Source organism: Myodes glareolus, chromosome 9 (assembly GCF_982192425.1).
Source record: "Myodes glareolus chromosome 9, mMyoGla1.1, whole genome shotgun sequence".
Classification (NCBI taxonomy): Eukaryota; Metazoa; Chordata; class Mammalia; order Rodentia; family Cricetidae; genus Myodes; species Myodes glareolus.
The window spans coordinates 88270785-88295825 of record NC_142034.1 but is presented as its reverse complement, the minus strand read 5'-3'; the positions used below and the strand labels follow the sequence as shown (position 1 = coordinate 88295825).

The 25041-nt window shown below is 39.9% G+C and overlaps 1 protein-coding gene across 1 annotated transcript; it reads left to right on the top strand.

Moving 5' to 3' along the window:
• The first annotated feature begins 3595 nt into the window (after positions 1–3595).
• On the top strand, positions 3596–24567 carry Pank3 (pantothenate kinase 3). The gene is made up of 7 exons (XM_048436008.3): positions 3596–3754; positions 9157–9509; positions 10911–11164; positions 13209–13385; positions 14878–15001; positions 16573–16698; positions 18564–24567. Exons 1-7 carry the CDS (start codon positions 3727–3729, stop codon positions 18612–18614), a joined length of 1113 nt encoding a protein of 370 aa, XP_048291965.1. The 5' UTR covers positions 3596–3726; the 3' UTR covers positions 18615–24567.
• Positions 24568–25041: the final 474 nt, after the last annotated feature.

Genomic DNA, 25041 nt, shown 5'->3' with positions numbered 1-25041 from the left:
GGCAGTGCTTAAATGAATACAATTTGTGTGTTGTTATTTCCAGGGCTAAGCTAGCTGTGTGGGAGCCGGGCGGGATGAAAAGCAGGCCTGCCCGCAGCTCCATCACTACAAACCCTGTCTTGAAAAACAAAACAAAACAAAAATGCAAAATATATGCAAAGCACAGTCTAGGTGTGTCTTTCGGCTAAAGACTCCCAGTATTGCTGGGTGTTTATGGCACAAACCTTTAATCCCAGCAGTAAGGAAACAGAGGCAGTCAGACCTCTTTAAGTTTGAGGAATAGACTCTACAGAGCTAGTGCAAAGGTATAGAGCTGTTCCAAAGGATAGTCGGGGATACACAGAGAAACCTTGTCATAAAAACAAACAACAAAACACAGGCTGGAGAGATGGCTCAGTGGTTAAGAGCACTGGCTGCTCTTCCAGAGAACCTTGGTTCAGTTCCCAGCTCCCACATGGCAGCTCACAACTGTCTGTAGTTTCAGATCCAGGGGATCTGGCACCCTCACACAACCATACAAATAAGCAAAATATCAATAAAATAAATAAATGATAATAAAAAAAGAAGAAATCATCCCAGTATTGTGTCTTACTGTTACATATAAAGCAAAACTTTTAGTTGTTTGTTTGACACTCAACTCTCTACACAGCCCTGGCTATTCTGGAACTCACTGTGTAGACCAGGTTGGTCTCACAGACATCTGCCTGCCTCTACCTTCCAAACGCTAGGATTAAAGGCATGCACCACCATATCGAGCAAGCAAAGTTTTGTTTTGTTTCGTTTTAGTCAGTCATTTCCAGGGCTAAGGGTAAACCATAGCTTTTCTGGTGAGGTTGTATTCCCACCAAAACTGGGTACCACACAAATTTATTAAAAAAAAAAAAAAAAACAGTCCTGAGGTATGAACAAAGGCAGAAAACAAGTATTCTTTCTTTCTTTTTTTTTTTTTTAATTAAACTGCCAGGCAGTGGTGGTACATGTTTTTAATCCCTGCAAAGTAGAGGTACAGGAATCTCTGAGTTTGAGGCCAGCCTGGTCTACAGAGCGAGTTCCAGGATAGTCAGGGCTACACAGGGAAACCCTATCTCAAAAAAAAAAAAATGTTTCCTTATTTGTTTGAACGCATTATGTCAAGAGGAACTGGAGGCACCAAAGCCTCTTGAGTGGGGCTTAAATTCAGCAGGGCCTCTTGGGCAGCTTCTTTAAGGACAGGTACCAATGGAGTTAAAGGCCCATCCACCAAAGTGCATTTTCCCCTCGGCAAAGGGGCAGAGTCCTGTGTCTTAGAAACCCCACTGCAGAGGGGTTTCCAAGTGCTGGTTTCCCCTAGTTGTGGGAAGCACTAAAAACGTTAAAAGCCCAGGACTTCAAGTTTGAGTTTATATATATTGGTTTTTTGAGACAGGGCTTTTCTGGGTAGCCCTGGCTGCTGTTCTGAAACTCCCTCTGTAGACCAGACTGCCTTTGAACTCACAGAGACCCACTTATCTCTGCCTCTCAAGGGCCAGGATCCCTGTTCTTGCTCTCTCTCTCTCTCTATTTATTTATTTTACTACCCTTGCTTTTATCAACTGTTTCAATCTGCTTTGTGTTGCTCATATCAAAATATTTGAGATTTGGTATGGTGTGTGTGTTTGTGGTTGGGGGGTAGCATACAGCTTAGGAGTCAGGGATGTTCTGACAAAACTTCATGGTAGGTGAAACCCATGGAAGAAGAACAAGGGAGGGAATGTGAAGAACCCCAGAGCTGGCTTTTATATCCGCCAGTTCTCAGTCATGAAACCAGACCTGCCAGACCCAAGTCACTCCCGTGAGATCTAACCCAGTCCCGTGAGGTGAAATGCAGTTTCTAGAGAAAGGCACTAATCCATTCCTCGGGGTTGGTGTCGCCATTACTCAATCACTTCCCGAAGACCCCACCTGCTTACACTACTGCATTGAGAAACGAAGGGTTAATGCGAGCTGTGGCTTAGAGCAACAGAACCCAAACCATAGCAATCCGCAGAGACTGGACAATAGAACTCACCCATTTAAAAAGCTGCTTGGGGGCTGGAGAGATGGCTCAGTGGTTAAGAGCATTGGCTGCTCTGCCAGACAACCCTGATTCAATTTCCAGCACCCACATGGCAGCTCACGACTATAACTCCAGTTCCAGCAGATCCAATATCTTCACAACAATACACCAATGCTCATAAAATAAAATCAAATAATTTTTTTTTAAAAAAAAAGTTGTTTGGAATGCTGTCTTCCAGGGCCAGCTCCCGGCAAGCACTCTGAAGTACACAACTCCAGCCATTTCAATGCCTACTCTCAAACCAAACCCTATCTTTGTCGATCACTGAATTCCCTGCCATCTAATAGATAAGAGGGGAGGAGAGCCCAGGTCCTCGATGATACCATCTCTTCCCTTTCTCAGACCATAGGAGGCACAGAGAAAAGGGTGTTCTGGGTTATTCTAAGAACTGGTGCATCTAATTCTCTTCTCAGAAAGTCTCTTTCCTCTCTGTAATGAGTGAACTAGAGAGACCCCGCGAGGAACGTGGAACGTGGGCAAAGAGCATGAACTTTCCAAGTTCTGTTTTTTTCTTTTCTTTTCTTTATTTTTTTTTTTTTTCCGAGATAGGATTTCTCTGTGTAGCCTTAGCTGTCCTGGAATTCGCTTTGTAGACCAGGTTAACCTGGAACTTACAGAGCTCTACCTGCCTCTGCCTCCCTGAGAGCTGGGAGTAGGGGCGAGTGCCACCATCGCCCTGCAACTTTCAAGTGTTTCGGCTGCCCCGTTCCTGGTGTAACTTCACAATATATAAAAATTGCATATGGCTCAGAAGGCTGCTAGACTACAGTAAATAATACTCGTGTAGTAAATGTCACGATCATAACGACATCATCCCAACCCCAATATTCAAAGTGTTCCTTCAGTGGGTTCCCTCGTAAATGACTTTAAGTCATCAAACGCACTCAGTGGTTTGGACCTTTGAATTTTGGCACAATAACCCTCAGGGAGAAAAATCGGAGACTGAGTGACAGCCATGACAGCGCCTACAGAGTTCACAGCCCCTCTCTTCAGAGACCAGAGCCCGGGAACTGCCCGGACCGCCCACGGCTACCACCATTGGCAGCCTTCTTGCTGGCGTGACTAAAGCCCCGCCTCCTTCCCGCTGGGACCACTCTGAGGCGATCTCCGGAAGCGGAGGGGGTCTAGAAAAGGGGGTCGCGAGGCATCCTGGGCTTTGTAGTCTGCCTGCGCATCTGCCGCAGGAGAGTAGAGCCTCACGCTGCAGAGAACTACAACTCCTAGCAGCCTCGCGGAGAGTGAGGCGAGGGGACTTGAGTCACGTGGGCGCTGGGCCTGGGCGGGCTATTTCTTAGTACGGCGGCGGCGGTGGCGGCGGTGCTGGTGGCGGTGGCGGCGGCGGCGGCGGCGGCTCGGGGGACCGGGGCCTTTTGTTTGGAGCGGCTGCGGGGGGCCACGGAGCGGAGAGGCCCGCGGCCTTCCCCAGCTCGCTCGGTCCCGGCCGCCCCTTGCGGGGTTGCGGGGCCGCCCCGTGGGCCGCCCGTCGCCTCAGGCGCCGCCGCCCCGCCCTAGGCCCGCCCCGCCCGGCCTGAGGGGAGGAACCGGTCGGCCGGGCCTCGCCGCGCGGCCCGACCTGCTCCGTCTCCGGAGTGTTCCCTGCTCTTCGCTGCGCTTCGCACCCGAGGCTACTCCTCGCGCCTTAGGCCGACGCCATGAAGATCAAGGATGCCAAAAAACCCTGTAAGATGGGAGCCGGGACCCGCGGGTTGGGAAGGCGGCCCTGGGAGCCTCGGACGGAACGGCCTGCTTTGATCTGGGGGTTGTTCGCTGGCGCCCGCCTTGGAGGGAAGGGAGGGATCGCAGCAGCCCCAGGTTGCAGGCGGCGCGCTTCCCTACCCCCCCATGCACGCACGCCCGGCGAGCTTCTGCCGCCCCCAGCCCTCTGCTCCCACTTGCTCCTGGAGAGGATCTGGGAGGTGCACGGGAGATTTTTTGACTCGGGTTTTACCAAACGGGATTGCATACCGGTCCCGTCTTGGAGTCAGGGCGGAAAGGTGGTCGGGGCTCCCAGCTAGGGGTTGCTACCTCCCCATTTCCCCCCCTGATTTCTGCGCGTGTCCTTGAAGTCCAGGTGGGTTCCTGGGAGTTGTCTTCTGTTGCCAGTGGACCTGTTCAACGCCTGTGCGTGTGGTCTGCCAATAGGTAAATTACCTTGGCAAGTTAGAATAGCAGTTGGTTTGTGTTTTCGAAAGCAGATAAATAAAAAGACTTTAAAAAAAACCCTATATTTCAACTACTCAGTTCGAACGAAGCACATTAATGTCGTGGTAAATACCTTGAGCCTTTTCTGTAATCGTGCATGCATAGACTGCGAAGGCTCTAACCGTGCTGTCAGCACCTCAAGTTTCACAAGCTGCCTTTTAAAAGCCTTTAATTTCTGCAGTTGGTTTATTCATTGGTTCGGTCCTTGTGACTGTTGCTCCTTCGTTCTCTGCAAGCTAGGGGTGTGGGGATCCGTGCTCTGTCTTAGCCCGAAGTTTCATGGTTTCTAGTGTTCCAGGCTATCCTCCCGACTGCTCCCCAAGGTCAAGTTAGAAAGGGGGCTCTGAACACCTTCCCTGCCTGCTCCCATTGAGGGGTCCTGTAAACCTCAAGGAAGCAGCTTCCAAAGCAGTCTAGAAACAGTTACTGAAATGTGAATTTTTATTGTTTAAAGATGAGGGAGACTGAACTTCGCCTCAGTAACTTTCAGCACTCTCCGCGGAGTCGCTCAAAGTGCAGAGTCGTTTCTATCCCACCTACAGGGCATAGTCTAAATCTTAAATACGTGGGAAACACAAGTTTATTGTTGTTGTCTTAATTTTAGATTATCTACCCATGAAATACATTAACAATTTTTTAAAAAAATTTTGTGTTCAAGGGACCTGTGATTCTCTAGAGTTCTGAGTCCAGCCAGCCTGGTTTACAAAACGAGTTCCAGGCCAGCTGGAGTTACATGATGAGACCCTGTCTCAAAAAAACAAGAACAGAAAAAGCAAAAAGAAAGCCAGTGAAACATTGAAGGTTTAGGTTTACATTTTCCCGATTAAACTAATGAGCCCTAGGCTAGCATGGAAAAGCACATTTGTCTTCTCAGTTCTTGTATAGCAAGAGACCCTGCTCCAAATAACTCACACAGAAAACTAGTGCATCTGGGAACACCTGACATTTTTCAGCAAACTCATTTTCTCTGCTTTTCTAGTGGTTGCCAGGCAGTGGTGGCTCATGCCTTTATTAATCCCAGCACATGGGAGGCAGAGGCAGACAGATCTCTGTGAGTTCGAGGCCAGCCTGGTCTGCAGAACCAGTTCCAAGACAGCCGGGGCTACACAGAGAAACCCTATCTCAAAAAAAAAAAATAAAAATAAATTAAAAAAAAACAAAAATAAATCACTTTGATCCACCTCTTTAAATTATGTCCTGGAACTAGCTTTTGTAGACCAGACTGGCCTCGAACTCACAGAGATCCTCCTGCCTCTGCCTCCTGAGTGCTGGGATTAAAGGCATGCACCTCTAACACCTGGCTCATAGGTAGGTATTGAAAGTAACCAAAAATCTTTATTCTATGTATCAGAATAATTGGTATATGGTTGGTCCCTCCTCTATACCTTACAGCTTTGTTTATTTGAACTCTGAAGTACAAGAAAAAAAAGTTGTAACTACCATTAAAATAACCCAACCTCTAAAAAGGCCAAAAGACAATTTTTAAAACCATGAAGTGCAGAAGAATTTGTTCAAGATAATAAATGTCTACTGTCAGTATATTGCTTTGGAAGCGTTAGTGGAGATGGGGCAGGAAAATGACCTGTAACTTTATATATTACTTCCCCCTTTAAGCAAGGCTCTTTAGACCATGAATGAATCTCTTAAAGAAGAAATTCTAGATTTTCTGAACTGAAAGCAGCTCTTAGTGATACCACATTCTTTTTACCTAGAGGTGCTACTGTATGACTTATAAATGGTCTACCATTTTGTCTTGTATTTTTCTGTGACTTTCTTGTGGCCCACTTTTCCAATACTAGTAAGTTCAGTTTCCTGATGTGTTTTTGGTTTGGTTTGGTTTGGTTTTTGGTTTTTCCAGACAGGGTTTCTCTGTATAGCTTTGGAGCCACTACTGACACTAGCTCTGTAGACCAGGCTGACTCAGAGATCTGCCTGCCTCTGTCTCCTGTGTGCTGGAATTAAAGGCATGTGTCACCACTGCCTGGCAGAAATTTTTTTCTTTTTCTACCCCCCATTCTTTTTTTTGAGACAGTGTTTCCATATGTAACCCTGGGTACCTGGAACTTCTTGTATACACCAGACTGGCCTCTGCCTTTGAAATGCTAGGATCAAAGGTGTATGCCATTCTGTCTGGCCATGAACTATTTCTATAGAAGAAAGTAATGAGAAGAATTCTTTCACTTATTCAATTGCATTCAGGGGTTTGGGGGAGAGACTGACTGACTTTCTGATTCTGGTCTCAAGTAACCCAGACTGGCTTTGAACTCATTGTGTTGTCAAGGATGACAAACCTCTGACCCTTTTGCTTCTACCTACAGAGTACTGGGATCGCAGGTGTGCAACTAGCCAATGCTTTATGCAGCTCTGCCAACTGAGCTGCATTGGGCAGCCTACATGTACCATATACATAAATGGTGCCTATAGGCCAGAAGCAGGTGTCATATTCCCTGCAGCTAGAGTTACTGGCACTTCTGAACCACCTGGAATGGGTACTGAGAACTGAACTGAGTCATTTGGAAGAGTAGCATAGCGAACACTCCTAATTGCTGAACCATCTCAGCCCAACACTTTGGAGTGATAGCCCAGAAATCTGTAATTTTCAAATAATACCTAGTTGGTTTTGATTTTCTACTTGCCAGGCACCTTTAGTTAAGTGTGGTTTTTTGTTTGTTTGTTTGTTTTTTTTCTCTCTCTCTTTTGAGATAAGGTTTCTTTGTGAAGCCCTGGCTGTCCTAGAATTTGTCCTTAGACCAGGCAGGCCTTGAACTCAGATCCACCTGCTTATTCTGTTTTGTTTTTATTGTTTCTCGAGACAGGGTTTCTTTGTGTAGCTCTGGCTGTCTTGTAGATCAGGCTGGCCTCACAGAGTTCTGCCTGCCTCTGTCTCCCAACTGCTAGGATTAAAGACATGGGCCATCACTGCCCTGCTAGTAAGCGCCTCTTAAACTCTATATGTTCTGTATATTCCTACTTTATAAAGCTTTCTGATGTTCAGCCAAACTGTGTACTTTCTTGTGACTAAAATAAATGGTGCCTGAAATTGTCTATAGATTCAAGAGTAGATTTCTTTCCTTATCATGCAGGTCTTTTGTGCTTGACTATTTTCTCAGCTTAATTCTTTCTCATAGTTTCCTAACTATATATATTAGGACTTTGCCTTTGGGTAGCTAATTTTTGGTTTTTTTAGCATTCTCTGCATTGAAAGCAGCATCACATTTTTCCCCCAGAGCCACATAGCCCAGTTAGTTGAAGTCCTAAACCTCTTAGCACAAATGTGCTTGTCTTTATATAGGCAATCCAGTATGGTTAATGATATGTAGCAAAGAAAATTAACATGCTGAATGAGTGAAGAAAAATTTCATTTTATTAATGTGTGCGTGTGTGTGTGTGCATGCATGTGTGTGTGTGTATACAGTGTTGAGTCTCATGGAACTGGTTTTATAGGTGACTGTGAGCTTCAGAACTCGGATCCTCTGGAAAAGTAACAAGTGCTAATCACTGCGCCATCTCTCTATTCCCCCCAAAGTTTCAATTTAAGGAGATAGTTTTTCCATTGGTTACCTGATGTGATTGTAGGCCAGTTTTTCTGTGGTGTTTATATTTATTTATTTATTTTTTGGAGACAAGGTTCTCTATGTAGCTTTACCCACTTGGGTTTTTGTGTGTGTGTGTAAGTAAGTATGTGTACATTTGTGTTGTATGAATGTAGGCAAGCATACATGGTCATGTAATGCTAGTCCTTTTGCCTTTCCACTTTCTACCTTACTTTGAGACATGTACTTTTCTTTGGTTTTTTCTTTTTTTTTTTTTTTTTTTTTTTTTTTTGGTTTGGTTTGGTTTGGTTTGGTTTGGTTTTGGTTTTTCGAGACAAGGTTTCTCGGTAGCCTTAGAACCTGTTAGAGCCTGTCCTGGAATGGAACTCTTGTAGACTGAGTTGAACTCACAGAGATCCACCTGCCTCTGCCTCCCAAGTGCTGGGCTTAAAGGCGTGCGCCACTACGGCCCAGCAAGACTTGTACTTTTCCTATCTCCCTTTGGCACTGGTCTCACAGGTGCTCAGTCGATGTGCTGTGTCCTGTCTTTTACATCCGTTTTGGAAGTTCTGACATCCTTCTGTTTTGTAGCAAGATCTTTTGACCACTGTAGCCCTCTCCTTGGCCCCTAGTTTTATTACATTAAAATCTTTATAGAGGGACTGCGCAGGACCCAGTTTCAATTTCCAGCACCCATATGACAGCTCACAACCATCTATCTGTACTAGATGCCCTCTTCTGACTTTCTTGGGTACCAACCACGTACAAGCACAAAGGCAAAACACTCATACACATAAAATAAATAACTTTTAAAAACAGAACAATAATTTTCAAATCCTAGTGATAACTGTTGGGTTTAAATTCTTCTCACCTGAGTCATATGATAAGTAAGCATATAATGGGTGAATAGGAGTGCCTACCGGATAAAAAATTTAAAAGTCTTGGGCAATGTCTCAATATCGTGTAAGTTTTTAGAAAGTATACAAATAGCTGGGCAGTGATGGTGGCGAACACCTTTAATCCCAGCACTCAGGAGGCAGTGACAGATGAATCTCTGTGAGTTTGAAGCCAGCCTGGTGTACAGACCTAGTTCCAGTACAGGCTCCAAAGCTACAGAGAAACCCTGTCTCAAAAAAAACAAAAAAGAAGAAAGAAAAGAAAAAATCCAAGGGGAACAAAAGTGTACAAGTACAACTGAAGGAAAAATGAGTTATATGTAGTAGGTAAGTCTTAGCCATTAAGGTTACTACTTGAAGAGTAAATGAAGTTTGTGGCTAATTAACCATTCTAGTTTCCCCACAATCAATATATATGTGTGTGTCTTTTTTTTTTTCTTTTAATTCACAGCTTTCCCATGGTTTGGCATGGACATTGGGGGAACTCTAGTGAAGCTCTCATATTTTGAGCCTATCGATATCACAGCAGAGGAAGAACAAGAGGAAGTTGAGAGTTTAAAAAGCATTCGGAAATATTTGACTTCTAACGTAGCATATGGATCTACTGGCATTCGGGATGTACACCTTGAACTGAAGGACTTAACACTTTTTGGACGAAGAGGGAACTTGCACTTTATCAGATTTCCAACCCAGGACCTGCCTACTTTTATCCAAATGGGGAGAGATAAAAACTTCTCAACCTTACAAACGGTGCTGAGTGCTACAGGAGGCGGTGCTTACAAGTTTGAGAAAGATTTTCGCACAGTAGGTGTCTATTACTTGAAAACCAAAATTTAATGAGAATATTCAATTTTAAATATAATTCTGGGCTTCTAAACAGTGTTTCTCAACCTTCTCAATGCTGAAACCCTTTAGTACAGTTTCTCATGCTGTGGTGAACCCCAACCATAAAATTATTTCAGTTGTTACTTCATAACTGTAATTTTCCTACTGTTACAATTTATGATATAAATATCTGATATGCAGCATATCTGATTCAGTCCTTGAAAAAGGATTCTTTGACCCCTCCCATAAAGGATCGGGACCCCACAGGTTGAGAACTGCTGATCTAGGGTGTTCCTTAATTTCATTTTCCCTAAAGCTTATGTGCATGACTAGATTTTGACTTGGAACATTTTTAACAACTTGATGGGCTGTCTACATTCCCTAAATTTTAGTATGGAATGTGGTACATGAGAAAAGCCCAGTGAATCTGGCAGTTTTACTTTTACTGTTTTACATTTGTTTTCCTTTTGTTGTTGGTAGTGGGGCATGGGGTGGGGGGCTGGTTTTATTGGTTTTGGGAGACAGGATCTCTCAGTGTAGATCAGGCTGACCTCGAACTCCACCCAGTGTTTTTGGTTTTGTATTCATATTAACTATCTCTATTAGCCATCTCCTATAATAAGTTATATTAGTATGCATCTCTTGTCCTTGAGGTTATAGTATATATGGCAAGAGAACTATTGAAAGGATGTTGTGTTTCCGTATTTGGAGTTTTATCACATGTAATTCACCTGTAATTCAGTATTTTGGAATGTTGACCTAGCAAATTAACATATACATTAAAACTATGAGCAATACTTCATGTTTGTGTGCATTGATAGGTAAAATTAATGTGTGTCAGAATAGTCAAAAGTAACCCAGTGGTGAGGTGATTTTTGAAGTTTGCACAACTATCCTGTGCATAACAAATGTCTACCATTCCATAACCCTGTCCACTAATTTTTTTTCTTTTTTTAATTTTGTGGTGGTTTGTTTTTATTTTATGTACATGGGTGTTTTGCCTGCATGTAAGTCCATATACCATGTGCATGTCTAGTGACCAAGGTGACCAGAAAAAAGTATCAGAGTCCCTGGAACTGGAGTTGCCATGTGGGTCCTGGAGTTGAACTCTGGTCATCTAGAAAAGTAGTCAGTGTGTCTCTTTCACTCATGCCTCCACTTCATCCACTGAAATCTAAAATACCCACGTGATGCTGCCTTCACTGAGAACTAGTGGATTAAGTAAAATCCTTGCTAGATTTTTGAACCTAAATAAAGAAAAGCTGCAGTACCTTAAATAATACTGAAGTTTTATAAAATCTATGAAAACTATCCAATATAATTAAACCAAGTATATTTGTTTGATATTTTTAAAATTCTGATTTTTGTTTTTTCTTCCAGATTGGAAACCTCCACCTGCACAAACTGGATGAACTTGACTGCCTTGTAAAGGGCTTACTGTATATAGATTCTGTCAGTTTCAATGGACAAGCAGAATGCTATTATTTTGCTAATGCCTCAGAACCTGAGCGATGCCAAAAGATGCCTTTTAACCTGGATGATCCTTATCCACTGCTGGTAGTGAATATTGGCTCAGGAGTCAGTATTTTAGCAGTTCATTCCAAAGACAACTATAAAAGAGTGACTGGAACAAGGTAGTAATCTTTTTGGTCTGATTACATTCTTCGTCATGTTTTATGCATAAAGTTCTGGGGTGTATTTTGTTTTTTTTATCTGTCCGTCTGTCTATTTATTTTTGGTGCTAGAACTCAAACATAGGCCCTTGTATTGTTGCTAGGCAAGTATGCTACACTGAATTGGGCCCCCAGATGTATCAGGATATGGCTAGTTCCTTCGTTTTACCAGGAAAATAATAAATACATCTTTGTGCAGCAGCAAAATATATAGGGAGCTGGAGAGATAGCTCAGCAGTTAGGAGTCCTTGCTATTGCAGAAGACTCAGGTTCAGTTTCAACACCCACATGGCAGCTCACAGCCTTTTTTAACTCCAGTTCCAGAGGTTGTAACCTTGGCTGGCACTAGCCATACACATGGTGCAGAACATGTATGCAAGCAAAACACTGAAACACATAAAAGTAATGTCTTTAAAAAGATGTGTAAATTAAAATGCTGCAGATCTCTTTTTTGTAAGAGTTACTTTTGTTTTTTTGTGTTGCTTTGTTTATTTTGAGACAGGGTTTCTCTGTAGTTTTGGAGCCTGTCCTGGAACTCACTCCATAGACAAGGCTGGCCTTGAACTCACAGAGATCTATCTGCCTTTGCCTTCTGAATGCTGGGATTAAAGGCATCTGCCACCATGTTTTTTCCTAAGTTTAATAGAACTAGCAGTGGTAGTCAGCATTCTGTTGACTTCAAAATTACATTATTTTTATATTTTGCTTAAATTCTATAGCATTTTTCTTTTTTTTAATTTTTTCAATTTTTATATTTAAGCATAAAACTTGTACTATATAGTTTTGCATTTAAACTACAATGTCAGATAGTGGGGTAGCTAATTATTTTGTATTTATTTTTATTTATGTGTGTGTGAATTTACTGTGCATTTGTCTATAGAGGCCAGAGGTGTCAGACCCCTGGAACTGGGGTACAGGAAGTTGTGAGCTGTCCGAAAGGGATGGTGGGAACTGAGTCCAGGTCCTCTGCAAGACCTCCTCTTGAGCCCTGTAGTTAATTTTTAGGATGAATTTAATGTGAACTCCTTATAGAATAAATTGTTCTGGAGTAGACCATAACTTTTTAATAATCTGAAATATGAATGTGAAGGGTTTTATAAGACTTTTTATGTATTTCATTAACTTTTGAGAATAGGTGGCAATGCCTGTTTAACTATGCGAGCAAAAATTTTGAGATATTTTAGATGATTTATAAAGGGGGGTTAATTTTAAAGCAGTAGTGCCATTGAAATATTTAAGCGCATTACTATTCACTCTAATAGTGATTAGTCCTTTAAAAGTCCACTTTTGTGCTGTCGTTAACCAGTAATTGTACAAAACATTTCTTGTTTTTGTTAACTGCAAAAAATAGAAATTTAGGTGAGTCTAGCAAGCAAAGATTTTGCGTTTAAAGACTAGAACTGCACAATTACATTTCGTGGGCATATCCAAAATGATATGGGAATAATACCGAATAAATTTATCATTATTGTGATTATCATCTGGATATATACTTTCTCTCTAAGTATTTGGTTCATGTTAGACTAGCTGAATTGATTTCAGCCTAATTGGGCAACTAAATAAACCTTCACAGAGTCATTTCTTGAGAATTTAAAGCACAGATTTCCCTCTTTGTGTGATCTTTTTTTAAGTCTTTCTGTGTTGGACAGGCTGACCCAGAACTCCAGCTCTTGTCTCAGCTTCTTTAGTGCTGACAATTGTAGCATGCATTATCTCACCAGCCTATTATTAGTATTTCTTTTAATGCACACACAGTAGTATATTTTTAGCAATTACAAAGCCATTAGATTCCAGGTGGAGTTTTTCTTCCCAGCAGACTTAGCCTTTGAGGTGACAGGTTGGTTTTCCTAAGTAGTTTTTCTTGTCTTTTATTATGTTTATATTTAGTAATTACCATGTTTTCCATCTGTGTTTATTCACTAAATGAATGTTATCTTTTTACTTTGGAAAAGAAAGTAACATGTAAATGGAATTTAACAAGATTATCTTATTATGCTTTATTTAGCCTTGGAGGGGGTACCTTTCTTGGTTTATGCAGTTTATTGACTGGCTGTGAAAGTTTTGAGGAGGCTCTTGAAATGGCATCCAAAGGTGACAGCACCCAAGCTGATAGGCTGGTCCGAGATATTTATGGAGGAGATTATGAAAGATTTGGTCTGCCAGGTTGGGCTGTGGCATCTAGGTAAGTTATTCACGTTGTCTATTTAGTTTTTGTAAAATAGTATGTCGTGGGGTTTAAGGGTGATTTCTTTGTATAGAGCCCAAGTTTTCAACATTGAAGTAGTTTAAAAATAAAAGACTCAAGCCAGGCAATAGTGTTGCATGCATTAATCCCAGCACTTCAGAGACAGGTGGATCCTTGAGTTTGAGGTCAGCCTCATGGTATACAGAGTAAGTTCCAGGACATTGAGCACTACACAGAGAAACCCTGTCTTGAAAACAAATAGTTGGGTGATGGTTGCACATGCCTTTAATCCCAGCACTCAGGAAGCAAGGCCAGCCTGATCTACAAGAGCTAGTTCCAGGACAGGCTCCAAAGCTACAGAGAAACCCTGTCTCAAAAAACCAACCAAACAAATAAACTCATTATGAAGTTTACCCTGTGTGCACCCTTTAAAAAAACTTTCTTGTGCTGGTGATATTTCTCAGTGGAGGAGCATTTGCCTAGTATGCCCAAGTCAGGGTTTGATTCCCTAAACTGCAGAACAAAAAGAAACTTCTCATCTGACCATGGTGGCACATGTTGTTAATCCCATCATTTAGGAGGCAGAGGCAGGTGAAACTCTGGAGTTCGAGGCCAATCAAGTTCTACAAAAGGTCTTCCAGGCCAGTCAGGGCCACACCATGAGACACTTTCAAAAAACCAAAAACAGGAAGAGAAAACTTCTTACTAATTCTGAAACATCTTTAACAAAGCTTTGTTAACTTAGGGCAGTGACATCCTTGGGCCAATAAGATTGCTCAGTGGGTAAGGGTGCCCCCTGCCGTGCCTGTCTACCTTAGATTGAGCCCCAGAACCTGCATAGTAAAAGTAGAGAACTAACTCCCTGCAAGTTTTCTTCTAGTCTGAGTGTGTGTGCACATACAGGGAGAGAATAAATAATGATTGAAAAATGATACTTTATGATGTTGCAACTTTCTGTTAGAAAACTTACCTGTTTAAGGCATTTTTGTGCTTTTCAGACATTTAAGAAGTTATACACATGTTTTTATTGTACGGTGCTGACCTAAGCAATATACTTCTTGAAGTACCTTTCGTGTCTAGCATAATGCTTGGTATGTCGTAAATACTTGTGTTATTGAATGAAAAGGATTTGACATTAGAGCTGAAATCATCTTTAACAATATTTTGACTTTAAAAGCAAGTCAATGCACTTTTTTCTGGCTTCCTAAAATGATTATAATTTTCTTGTGTATATTGGTCTTAATATATAGATGTAATGAAAGTCAATGATTCATAGTAACAAGGAAGTCTGCTTTTTTTTTAACTTTTAGTTCTTTTTAAAATGTTGCTTATTCCTCATGGATTTTTGTTTTGAGCTGTTCCATATGTGCTCATGCTCTTTTGACCCTAACTGTATAGAGCTATCATAGATACGGAAGTTAACGTGTGAATTATTAATTGTTTATCAATAGATTTGACTTGTCTGTTCCTCTCTTTTGTTTTTTAACAGTTTTGGAAATATGATTTATAAGGAGAAACGGGAAACTGTTAGTAAAGAGGATCTGGCTAGAGCTACCTTAGTTACTATCACCAATAACATTGGTTCTGTGGCAAGAATGTGTGCTGTTAATGAGGTAAGGAGGTATCCAAGATCTTCTAATTTTATTAAAAAAAAAATCTTGGGCATAGTGGTGTATGCCTTTAATCACAGCACTCAGGAGGTGGCAGAACTCTGAGTTTGGGGCTCATTCACATAGTTAGTTCAGGCCACTGGGGTTAGAGAGACCTTGATTTTTTGTTTTATTTTCAAATAAAAATAAATTGATTCCTGTGCATCTAACAGAAGTCCTTATTTTCCAGGAAGGCCTCTCAGATTGAGATACATTTCTTTACACTCTCAGGTGGATAAAATATCTTGTTTATCTAGTTTACCTAAGGTTTGTTTACTCAGGAGGCAGAACCAGGTAGATCTCTTTGCGTTCAAAGGCAACCTGATCTACAAAGAGAGTTCCTGGCCAGCCAAGGCTACACAGTCAGCTTTTGCTTCAAAATAACCATTAAAAAGAAAGAAAGAACTATGTCAAATAGCACAAGTCCCTTATTGTTCAGTCCCCAGCCCTGCAAGACAAAAAGAAGCCAACTTGGGACCAGATATAGGACAAATAAGTACTTATTCTCAAATGAATACACAGTCTGAATCTAAATGGGAGTTAAACATGGGTATAAAACATTTTGAGATAGCTATTGAAAAAAGCAGATTCTTGTTTATAATTAATGGAGTATTCAATTACTGAGATACTTGAAAGTTTTCTTACTGCCCTCGGCTTCTTTACAGTGCTGCCTTGTTGCATATGGATCAAGCAGCATTGTACAGGGCTATGAAGGCATTGAGACTTGTTCTTCACATGCTGTCTGAGGGACCTGGGTTGCTTGCCTTAAGAAAAATATGGAGGGTTGAGGATATGACTCAGTGAGTACTGTGCAGAGGACCTGAATTTGAATCCCTAGCACCCGTGTAAGAAGTCAGGTGTGACTTTGGGCCTATAACCCCAGCAGGTGTGGATGGGGGGACAGGAGGGTCCCTGGGGCTTGCCATCAGTAGCAAATACTCTAACCGCTGAGCCAGCTCTCCAGCCTAACCTTTTTTTTTTTTTTTAATTTATGTGTATGGGTATTTTCCCTGCACACGTGTATCTGCACCATTTACGTGCTATGTTTTAGTTGGTTTATGCCTCTTGTTCCTTTGCCCCACATTTTCCTCCTCTTGAGCATCTTTTATGTTACTTACCTTCAGATTCCTCTTCCTCAATCATTCCTACTGTCCAACTCTGGAAGGCCAGGTTGCATTGCATGGTGCCTGGTTACAACAACTAGATAGTACTTTTTAGATCAATGTTAGGTTTGCAATAAAACTGAAATAGGGAAATATAGGCTGTCACCACACCTTCCATACGTCTGTGAAGCCTCCCTCACTCGGAATACGCTGGATCTTGGTATATTTGGTTGTAATCCAAGAACATGTAGGACGTGACATCAGCACTAAAGTCCAGAGTTCACATTTGACATTAGAATTCACTCTTTAGTTATCTAATTCATGAATAATCAGAAGTGTAGAACTGTATGCCATGTAAGTACTAATGAATGACACTAACATTCTTATATAAATATTTTAATGCCTTAAAAGTCATTTTTCTTTTTTTTCCAGAAAATAAATAGAGTTGTCTTCGTTGGAAACTTTTTACGTGTCAATACTCTCTCTATGAAACTTCTGGCATATGCTTTGGATTACTGGTCAAAAGGTCAATTGAAAGCATTGTTTCTAGAACATGAGGTATGAAAACATCTGGACTTATAAAGATACACCTGACGTTTTTATTTACATTGGTTTAGGGAATCAAGCTTAGTTCCTTGTATTTAGTAATTGATTTATTTTCCAAGGCCTGGGCTGTGTGTTGTAACAAAGAGATTATTTTTAATTCCCTCAATGTATTATAACACATCCCACCCTGAGAAGTAACTATTGTAAATTCTTGAAATCTGTAAGTATAAAAGGAGCGGAGGGTTGTGGCCCGCCACCTGGCTGCCGGCTAGCTTTATCCGAAATAATTACACGGAAACTGTATTCTTTTAAACATTGCTTGGCCCATTATCTGTAGCCTCTTATTAGCTAACTCTTACATATTGATCTAACCTATTTCTAATAATCTGTTTAACACCACGAGGTGGTGGCTTACCAGGAGGATTCTAACCTGCAGCTGTCTCAGAGAGGAGAATCATGGCGACTGACTCATTGCCTTCTTCCAGCATTCTGTTCTGTCTACTCCACCTATCTAAGCTGCTGTCCTATCAAAAGCCAAGGCAGTTTCTTTATTAACCAATGAAAGTAACACATAGACAGTTAACCCTCCTCCATCATGTAAGATTTGTTTTTCTAGTTCAGCTAACTAACACTAGTGTTAATACTAACACTATAGGAGTCAGGAAGCAGAGGCAAGATGTTTTTGCCTAGGTTTGAAGCCAGTCTACTCCCCAGCTAGCCAGGATTACATGTCAAGACCCTGTGTTCAAACAAACAAATAAAACCAAACAGCTCACCTCCCAGTCTTTTTTTCCCTAATTATAATACCCAGTTAAATTCCAATCTGTGCGGTTAATCAGTCTCATACAGTGAAATCTAATGCTTATATTATTTTGGATTAATAACATTCAAAGTATTGCTACAATAAGTTTCCCTATCTCATTGTCGCGGCTCTCTGTACAAATTAGAGTGGAATGTTCTCACCCTTCTACAGGGCACACACTAAGAGTGTCAAAGGAGTTTTTTGTTTATTGATTAAAGGGAGGGAGAGGATACAGGTTTGCTATATTAGTTGTGTAAATGTTAATATCTAAAAGCCATAGTTTAAAGATACTTATTTCAAAAGTATATTGAATGCAGCTTAAAGTTTTTTATTGGAGTCTTAGTAATGACAACTTCTGACCTAATTTTTTAATTTATGTCTTTATCAGATTGACTCAAGTTTGTTAATCTTACTGATTTTTTCAAAGAACCAGCTCTTTGGTTGGTTTTATTATTATTATTGTTGTTGTTATTTAAATCCCAATTTCATTTCTTTTCTGATATGATTTCTTGCTGTCTGCTCTGTTTAATATTGGCTGTTTTTCAAGAGCCTTGGAGGTGCATCATTAAATTGTTTATTTGATATCTCTCAGATTTGTTTGTTTGTTTTCTCTATGACAGAGTTTCTCTGTTTAGCCCTAGCTGTCCTGGAACTTGATCTGTGTACCAGACTGGCCTCAGACTCAGAAATTACTTGCCTCTACATCTGCCCCTTCCCAGTGCTGGGATTAAAAATATGTCTTAACACACCTGGCTAGTTCTTTTTATTTAATTCAGGCCGTTAGTTTGTATCTTTTTAGTGATGAGTTGGGGCCATTTACATTTAAGGTTGTTAATTAGCAAAGAGAGGGAGTTGCTGCTATTTTCAGAAACCTAAGTGCTGTTTTAATAGATGATTGTTCTCCTTTCCTTCTGTATTAGTTTTGATGTTTCTCTGGGTTCTGTTGAACTTGATGCTTCTTTTCCTGGGTCTAGTTTGTTTTGTGGAATGTATTCTTTGATGTATTCATGTGAAGAAGGGTATATAAATGTGTGTTCTTAACAAGTTCATTTAAAAGCTACATTGCCTTATGCAGGGATACTTTGGAGCCGTTGGTGCACTTCTTGGACTGCCAAATTTCAGCTAAAACATCAGATATTTACCAAGAAACGTCATCCGAGAGGAACTGGTCCAGAAACTGCATTCATTATTTGTCACTGGGAACCAAAGGGTAAAAGAGCTACGCTGTATGTGTTGATTTTAAATGTCAGAACGGTGAGCTCATGAGCTTTGCTGCCTGGAAAGACCTCTGTAACGGGAAGTATTCCTCATTGATTGTCCCCTTGTGTGTATATATAGCCAGCGGTCCATCTTAAATGCAATACAGCCTTTTGATTGTTGAACTTTTCTCAAAAAATGATTTTGTATTTATTTGATGTAGCCAACATTGTAGTACTGTATGCTCAAACACAAATCTTTAAATCTCAGAAATGTTTGCTAATGCAAAATAATTGATACTAAATATTTGTTTGAAGTCTGTTTTATGTATGTTTGATTACTAGTGAACAGGAAGTAACATCCTCTATCATAATTTATTGTACTGGCAATCAAAGATGATCATTTTCTGTGACTTTAGAAATGTTAAGGCAATATTAAGTATTAACTGTGGTAGTAGTTTTATAACATATCCTCCTCAAAAAAGCATGTGTCTATGACTTTTTTTCCCCATAAGTACAGTTTTCCCTCAGTTGATGAGTGGAAATACTGTGTTTAAACATGAACCTGAATTTTTCTTTTGAATCTCTGAAATTTTTGCACATATTTGGTGGTGTTACTTTTTTTATTTCATGCATTAATCAGTATGTGTTAAGATGTTTTAAAATTGAGGGTATAATCGCCTACTTTGGAATCTGTCTAATTAAGTCCTTGGACTATTCAAAAGGAATACAGTTAGAGTGAGTGACGTTCTGTTCTTTTTCTCCCGTGTGTATCTCAGGCCCAGACATACATACTTCTTTCTTCTCATTAAATCTGAACTGTGAAAACTGATTTTATCCTACAAACCATAGTGATGGGCAGAATCAGATGTTGTCTAAAAGATGTTGTAAAACTGGGACTCTGAGACAGTATTACTGAGTTACAAATGGATCAATACTCATATTTTTTGATCATAAAAGCATTGAGGACCCAAAATTGATGTTTCCTTCTGCCTTGAAATTCTTGATTTTGAATTTCTGATTTTATAAAGTTAAATCTCTCAGATTTTACATTTGCAGTAACATTTTGGAGGCCAGTAGTTCCATAAAGTTGAGTCTATAAAGGAATTGGCCCTGTATTAATTACCAATATCTCTGGAAATAGCCTTAAAGAGGTTAGAGATTGTTTACATTTCAAAAAATATTTCAGTATGGTTTCTGAGACCCCAGTGTTGAGTAGTGAGAGGTTTCTACCAGATTGTCAAGAGGTGCTTGATAAGACAAGTTCTCCATGTAGTGTTCAAATTTTATGTGGAGGTATTTAAAGATATGAACATACAAATAGTATCTGCAGAGGGAAGCATATGAAGATAGTGTTTGCCCAGTAGACTGCTTGGAACTTGGAAATGAGCCCACTCGGTAGATGCCTCTACGACGTTGTCTTTGTCAGTGTTTGTGTAGAAGTGGCCGGTTCCAGCTGGAATGCCAGTGACTGCTTCCTTTGTTTAAATGGTTTTGACTCAAGTGTTCATGCAGATAAGAAAATAAATGATAGAAACTGCAGATGTTCTACCTGTGGAAATTCTATAAATCCAACTATAGGTTTAGGGCTGTCTTTAAGAAAAGAATAGTGTTCATATTCACTTGATCACTATACTTTGGTTAAAGTAGAACTAACATTTTATCATTTGGAACTGAAATTACCTACTAAGATCCATGTAACATGAACCAACTAGCTCATCGGTTTACCTTTTTTCAAGTGTAATCTGTAATTATGAATTAATAACACAGAATCATGATTGATAAAGGCTGCCAAGATTCTAATCTGCTTTACATTGCTCTTGAGAAATTCACTGTAAACATGTTATAAATAGGTTTGCTTCTAATAATAGCCTGATTGAAGATCTGTGGTTTGGGTTTTGTTGCTTGTTTGGGTGTTTGGTTTTTTGTGTTTGGTTTTTTGGTTTTTTTTTTTATAGTTGTGTTTTTTTGTTTATTGGTTTTTGTTTTTCAAGACAGGGTTTTTTGTGTAACTAACAGTCCTAGCTGTCCTGGAACTCACTATGTAAACCACGCTGGCCTCAAACTCAGATCCACCTGAGTACTGGGATTTGTGTGCCACCACCACCACCCAACTAAGGTCTGTGTTCTTAAGCAGTGCTATTTAATAGAAATAAAATGTAAACCATGTATAATTTTATATTTTTCAGTAACATTAAAAACTAAGAAGAAATAGATTACAGTCATTTTAGAACATGTGGGTTTTATGTCCTTTTTTTTTTTTGAACCAATATATCTAATGTGTTATTTCAGTGTGAAATCAGTGCAAAAAGTATACTGGGAGAGATATTTTGCCCTTGTTTATTTTTGTTTTTAGTTATTTAGTCTTCAGTCGATGTACATTTTAAATGGCACATCTCAATTTGGACTGACTACATTTAAGATTTCATAACCAAATATATAAATAGTGCCCACTGTGTTGGTGTTTTTCTAGAGCTTCTGTTTTTGTTTTTGAGACAGAGTCTCAACTGTCTAGCCCTGACTGGCCTGGAACTGGCTGTGTAGACCAGGTAAACCTTGAACTCAAGAAATCCACCTGCCTCCTGGCTACTGAGATTAAAGGTGTGCTAAAATTACTTAGAAGACTATTATATGTCCATGAGAACTTTATTAATATGAGTTTTTTAAAGAATGAGATGGGGGGCTTTTTTAAATATAAAGAAGATCATTTCTTTGAGCCAGTTTATTTTGCACAGACAAGCTGTTACTGACTATTCCAGAAATACTATATGTTGGCATTATGTCATCTCTTGTATGGGATTTTTCTAATATCTGATACTGATAAAACTGCCTGTGATAACCTAATAGTTAGCAATCTCCTAATGGATTTCCTTCATGGAAGCAAAATTAATTTCAGGGACTTAGTTTCTAAAGTTTCTGAGTTTTGTGCAGTCAATTTTGAAGGATTACCCAGAAACACTTTTTAAGTCATTGCTATCTTTTATATGTACAGAGAATCTTTATAAAAATTCGGATTAACTTCAAATGCTAAGAGCATTGTCAGCCATGGTTTTGGTGGTAAAATACACACACAGATCTAAAGCACCACCACTCCTCCAGAATGTTACCTTTTAACTAGCCGAATCCCAGGCTTCTAATACACAAGTCACATAGGTTAGCACAGCATTTCCCTCTGTTACTCTAAGTAGGTGGGGAAGTAGTGGGTCCCTCTTTTGGATAAAGTCATTGTTGAGGTCAGTAATGTGCATGATAATTGAAATCCAGCCTCTCAAGAGGTTCTATTTATTTGCAAAACTTGGACTCTTCAAAAACTCTAAATTGTTGTCCCTGAGAATGCATATGTTTGTTGTGTTTGAGGAACCCATTCCTAAAAGGTAATACTGTTTGGGGGCTACATCCTTGGGTGAAAAGCTTGGCCTGGCCATAGTTTCCCAATATCCCCCATAAAACCACTTTGTTAGAAACAAAGTTCTTTCATAGTTTATTTGTGTCTTCTTTCTTTTGTTGAGCACTTTATCTTTGTTAGTGTGTTGCATTTGCGAATATAATTCAGAAATTCTAAGTTATGTTAAAAATTGATGAAGCTTAATGAAAATGAATGTCCATTACTTTGCATTCAACTTTTGTGCTATATGTAAACAAAATAATCAAAATATATTTTTTGAAAATACTCTGATTTTAAGATGATTGCTTCAAAATGTCAATGTTTTCTTTTCCCAGCCAAGCTCCTGTTCACTGGGTGTGTTATGTTCTGGCAGTGATGCAGATAGGCTAACTTCATTTGTGTCATCAGATAATCTTTGGTTTAGTTTTTCTGGGTTGTGGGTTTTTTGGGGTTTTGTTGTTGTTGTTGTTACTAGTTTTTGTTTTGTTTTGCTTTCTGAGACAGTTTCTTTGTGTAACAGTCCTGGCTGTCCTGGAACTCATTTTGTAGGTCATACTGGCCTGGACCTCACTGAGATCCGCCTGCTCTGCCTCCCGAGTGCTGAAATCAAAGGTGTGCACCACCACTGTCAGCTGTCTTTTGCTTTTTGAGACAGGGTCTCTCTATGTAGTTCTGTCTGTCCTGAAACTTGCTAAGTAGGCCAGGCTCGTCTAAAACTCACAAGAGATCCTGTCTCTGCCCCCCAGGTGCTGGTAAGAAAGGCATATGCAACCACATCTGGCCTGCATCCCATAATCTTACAAAATTACTTTTTGTCTGCTGTTTGTAACAAGAATTATCTTTTCTGTTGAGTCTCATAATGTCATTTTCTTCTTTCAAGATTGTGATAGCTGATTTAAAACATCAGCGTGAAAAGATATTGTCCCAGGTTTTCTGCTGTCTTATTTCCACTTAACAAAAGGTTAAACTGTTTTGGACAGCACTCCTTATTGACTACACTGTGCTGTCTTGTATGTATATTCAATACATGTGGAATTGAGATTTGGTAATGTTTTATGGTGTGCTGGTCATTGGCCCAGCTACTTTGAATGTTACTATCTTTATTTGTAAACTGGGCAACTGTGGAAATGACATAGTTGTCAGGAGCCTGAGAACAACTGCTTCATTCCTGGCAGTGCTTTTTTCTGGCGTTTATTAGTATGTGCTAATAATAAGTACTTACAAAACCAGAAAAATACTATTCTCCCCGATTACCGTCTATGATAGCTGTTGGAAAGTATGTGCATACATTCATCTATGAAGTATCTTGAATTTTTTTTTTACAGTTAACCTAAAAATTATGTAGGAATTATTAGTACTTTTCATTTGTACAAGAAGAAACTACACCTTTAAATTCAGAGAGTTAAAGCCCGTTTGAAAGTTTTGTATATGTCCAATGCACAGTTCCCAGCCACATTTACAAAACGAAAATGGAATTACATGCAAGTAAGTTGAGATGGGTGAACCTAATGAGGCAGACAGAACACCTTAAAATCTCTTTACTGATCTTAGTGGGACAGACCTGTGCCCGACAGCAATGTCCTTACTTCTAAAAGTCAGTGTGAGTTAATGCTGGAATTTTGCTGCTGTCTTCCAGCTCTGTGCTTGGGAATCTGATCTTTATTCACAAACTAGTTTGGGTTTTGGGGGGGTGTTTGGTTGGTTGGTTGGTTGGTTTGGTTTTTCAAGACTGGGAATAAAGGTGTGTGTCACCACTGCCCGTCTACTGATTTGTTCTCCAAACAAAGGTTTTGGTTTTGCATAGCTGAGTGTCATGGTCCTAATCGTGCATGTCAATCAATCCTGCAGTAAGTGAGGTTCAGGTACATGGTCGCTCGTGCCTACTGTTTGAGCTAAGCGCATTTCTGTCATTTTAGCTGAAGTCGAAAGGCATTCTTTTCAGTTCTGCCCAGTTCGGATGAAATCAATCCTAGGTATTTTCTGTCCCGTTTTTGAGCATCTTTTAAATTGGTGATTATTTTACTTACACATGTCACTTCAGTGTAAGCTGCCTTACTATATTGGTGGCATTATTTTTGTTAGCCCAAGCTTTGTTATGTTTAGATTCTTCTAATATTAAATCTTATGTAAAAATGTATGATGTGCTACAAACTTTATGCATAATAAAACTAAGTTATAGCCTATTGTAACCTATAAAACATTTCTTGTAAATTATCTAATTTATTTTTCCATTTATGTACAGTTTCTTAATGTAAAATTTTAAAATATTTGTTGTGGCCTGCTCTGTAAACATTCCCACACTTTTTCCTTTAATGCTTATTTGCATGATAGAATTTTGGGTTCTGCTTGTCTGTCCCGTGTGGCCAGCCATTAAGCCAGCTTCAGGGTGTCTACGTTTTCTGAAGTTTCTAACTTTTTCTAATTTGTTAATATTCTAAATAAGTGTTAGAATCATGCCTTTTATACACTACTTTCCAAATAAATTCTCTTATTTACTACATGTGTCTCTTGATTGCTTCATCTTGTAGTACTGAGCAGCTGCGTCTCCACTCTGATTCAGCATAAGGTTTGATCTCATGGTGGTTAACTGATAGAGCGTAAACTCCATGGGAATAAGAACATTGTAAAGATTTGTTCACTCCTGTATCTCCAATATCTGGTACTTAGAAAGTAACCAATAAATGATATGTTTAATGAACTGACTGTAAAGTGTTCTTGTGTATCTAGACTGCTTGAGTAAGGTAGTAATACCTTCAAAGACTCACAAAACTAAACTTTCCTTATTCTGGAATGAGACCATTTTTCTATGTCGTGTGTGGTCTGGTACCTAAGTAGGCCAGAAGAGGGTTGGATCCTCTGGGGCTGGGAGTTGCAGTCCATTGTGGGCTACCATGTGGGAACAAAGAGTCAAACCAGGACCTTCTGAAAGAGCAGCAGTTCATAGCTGCTGAGCCATCTCTCCGGCCCCACAG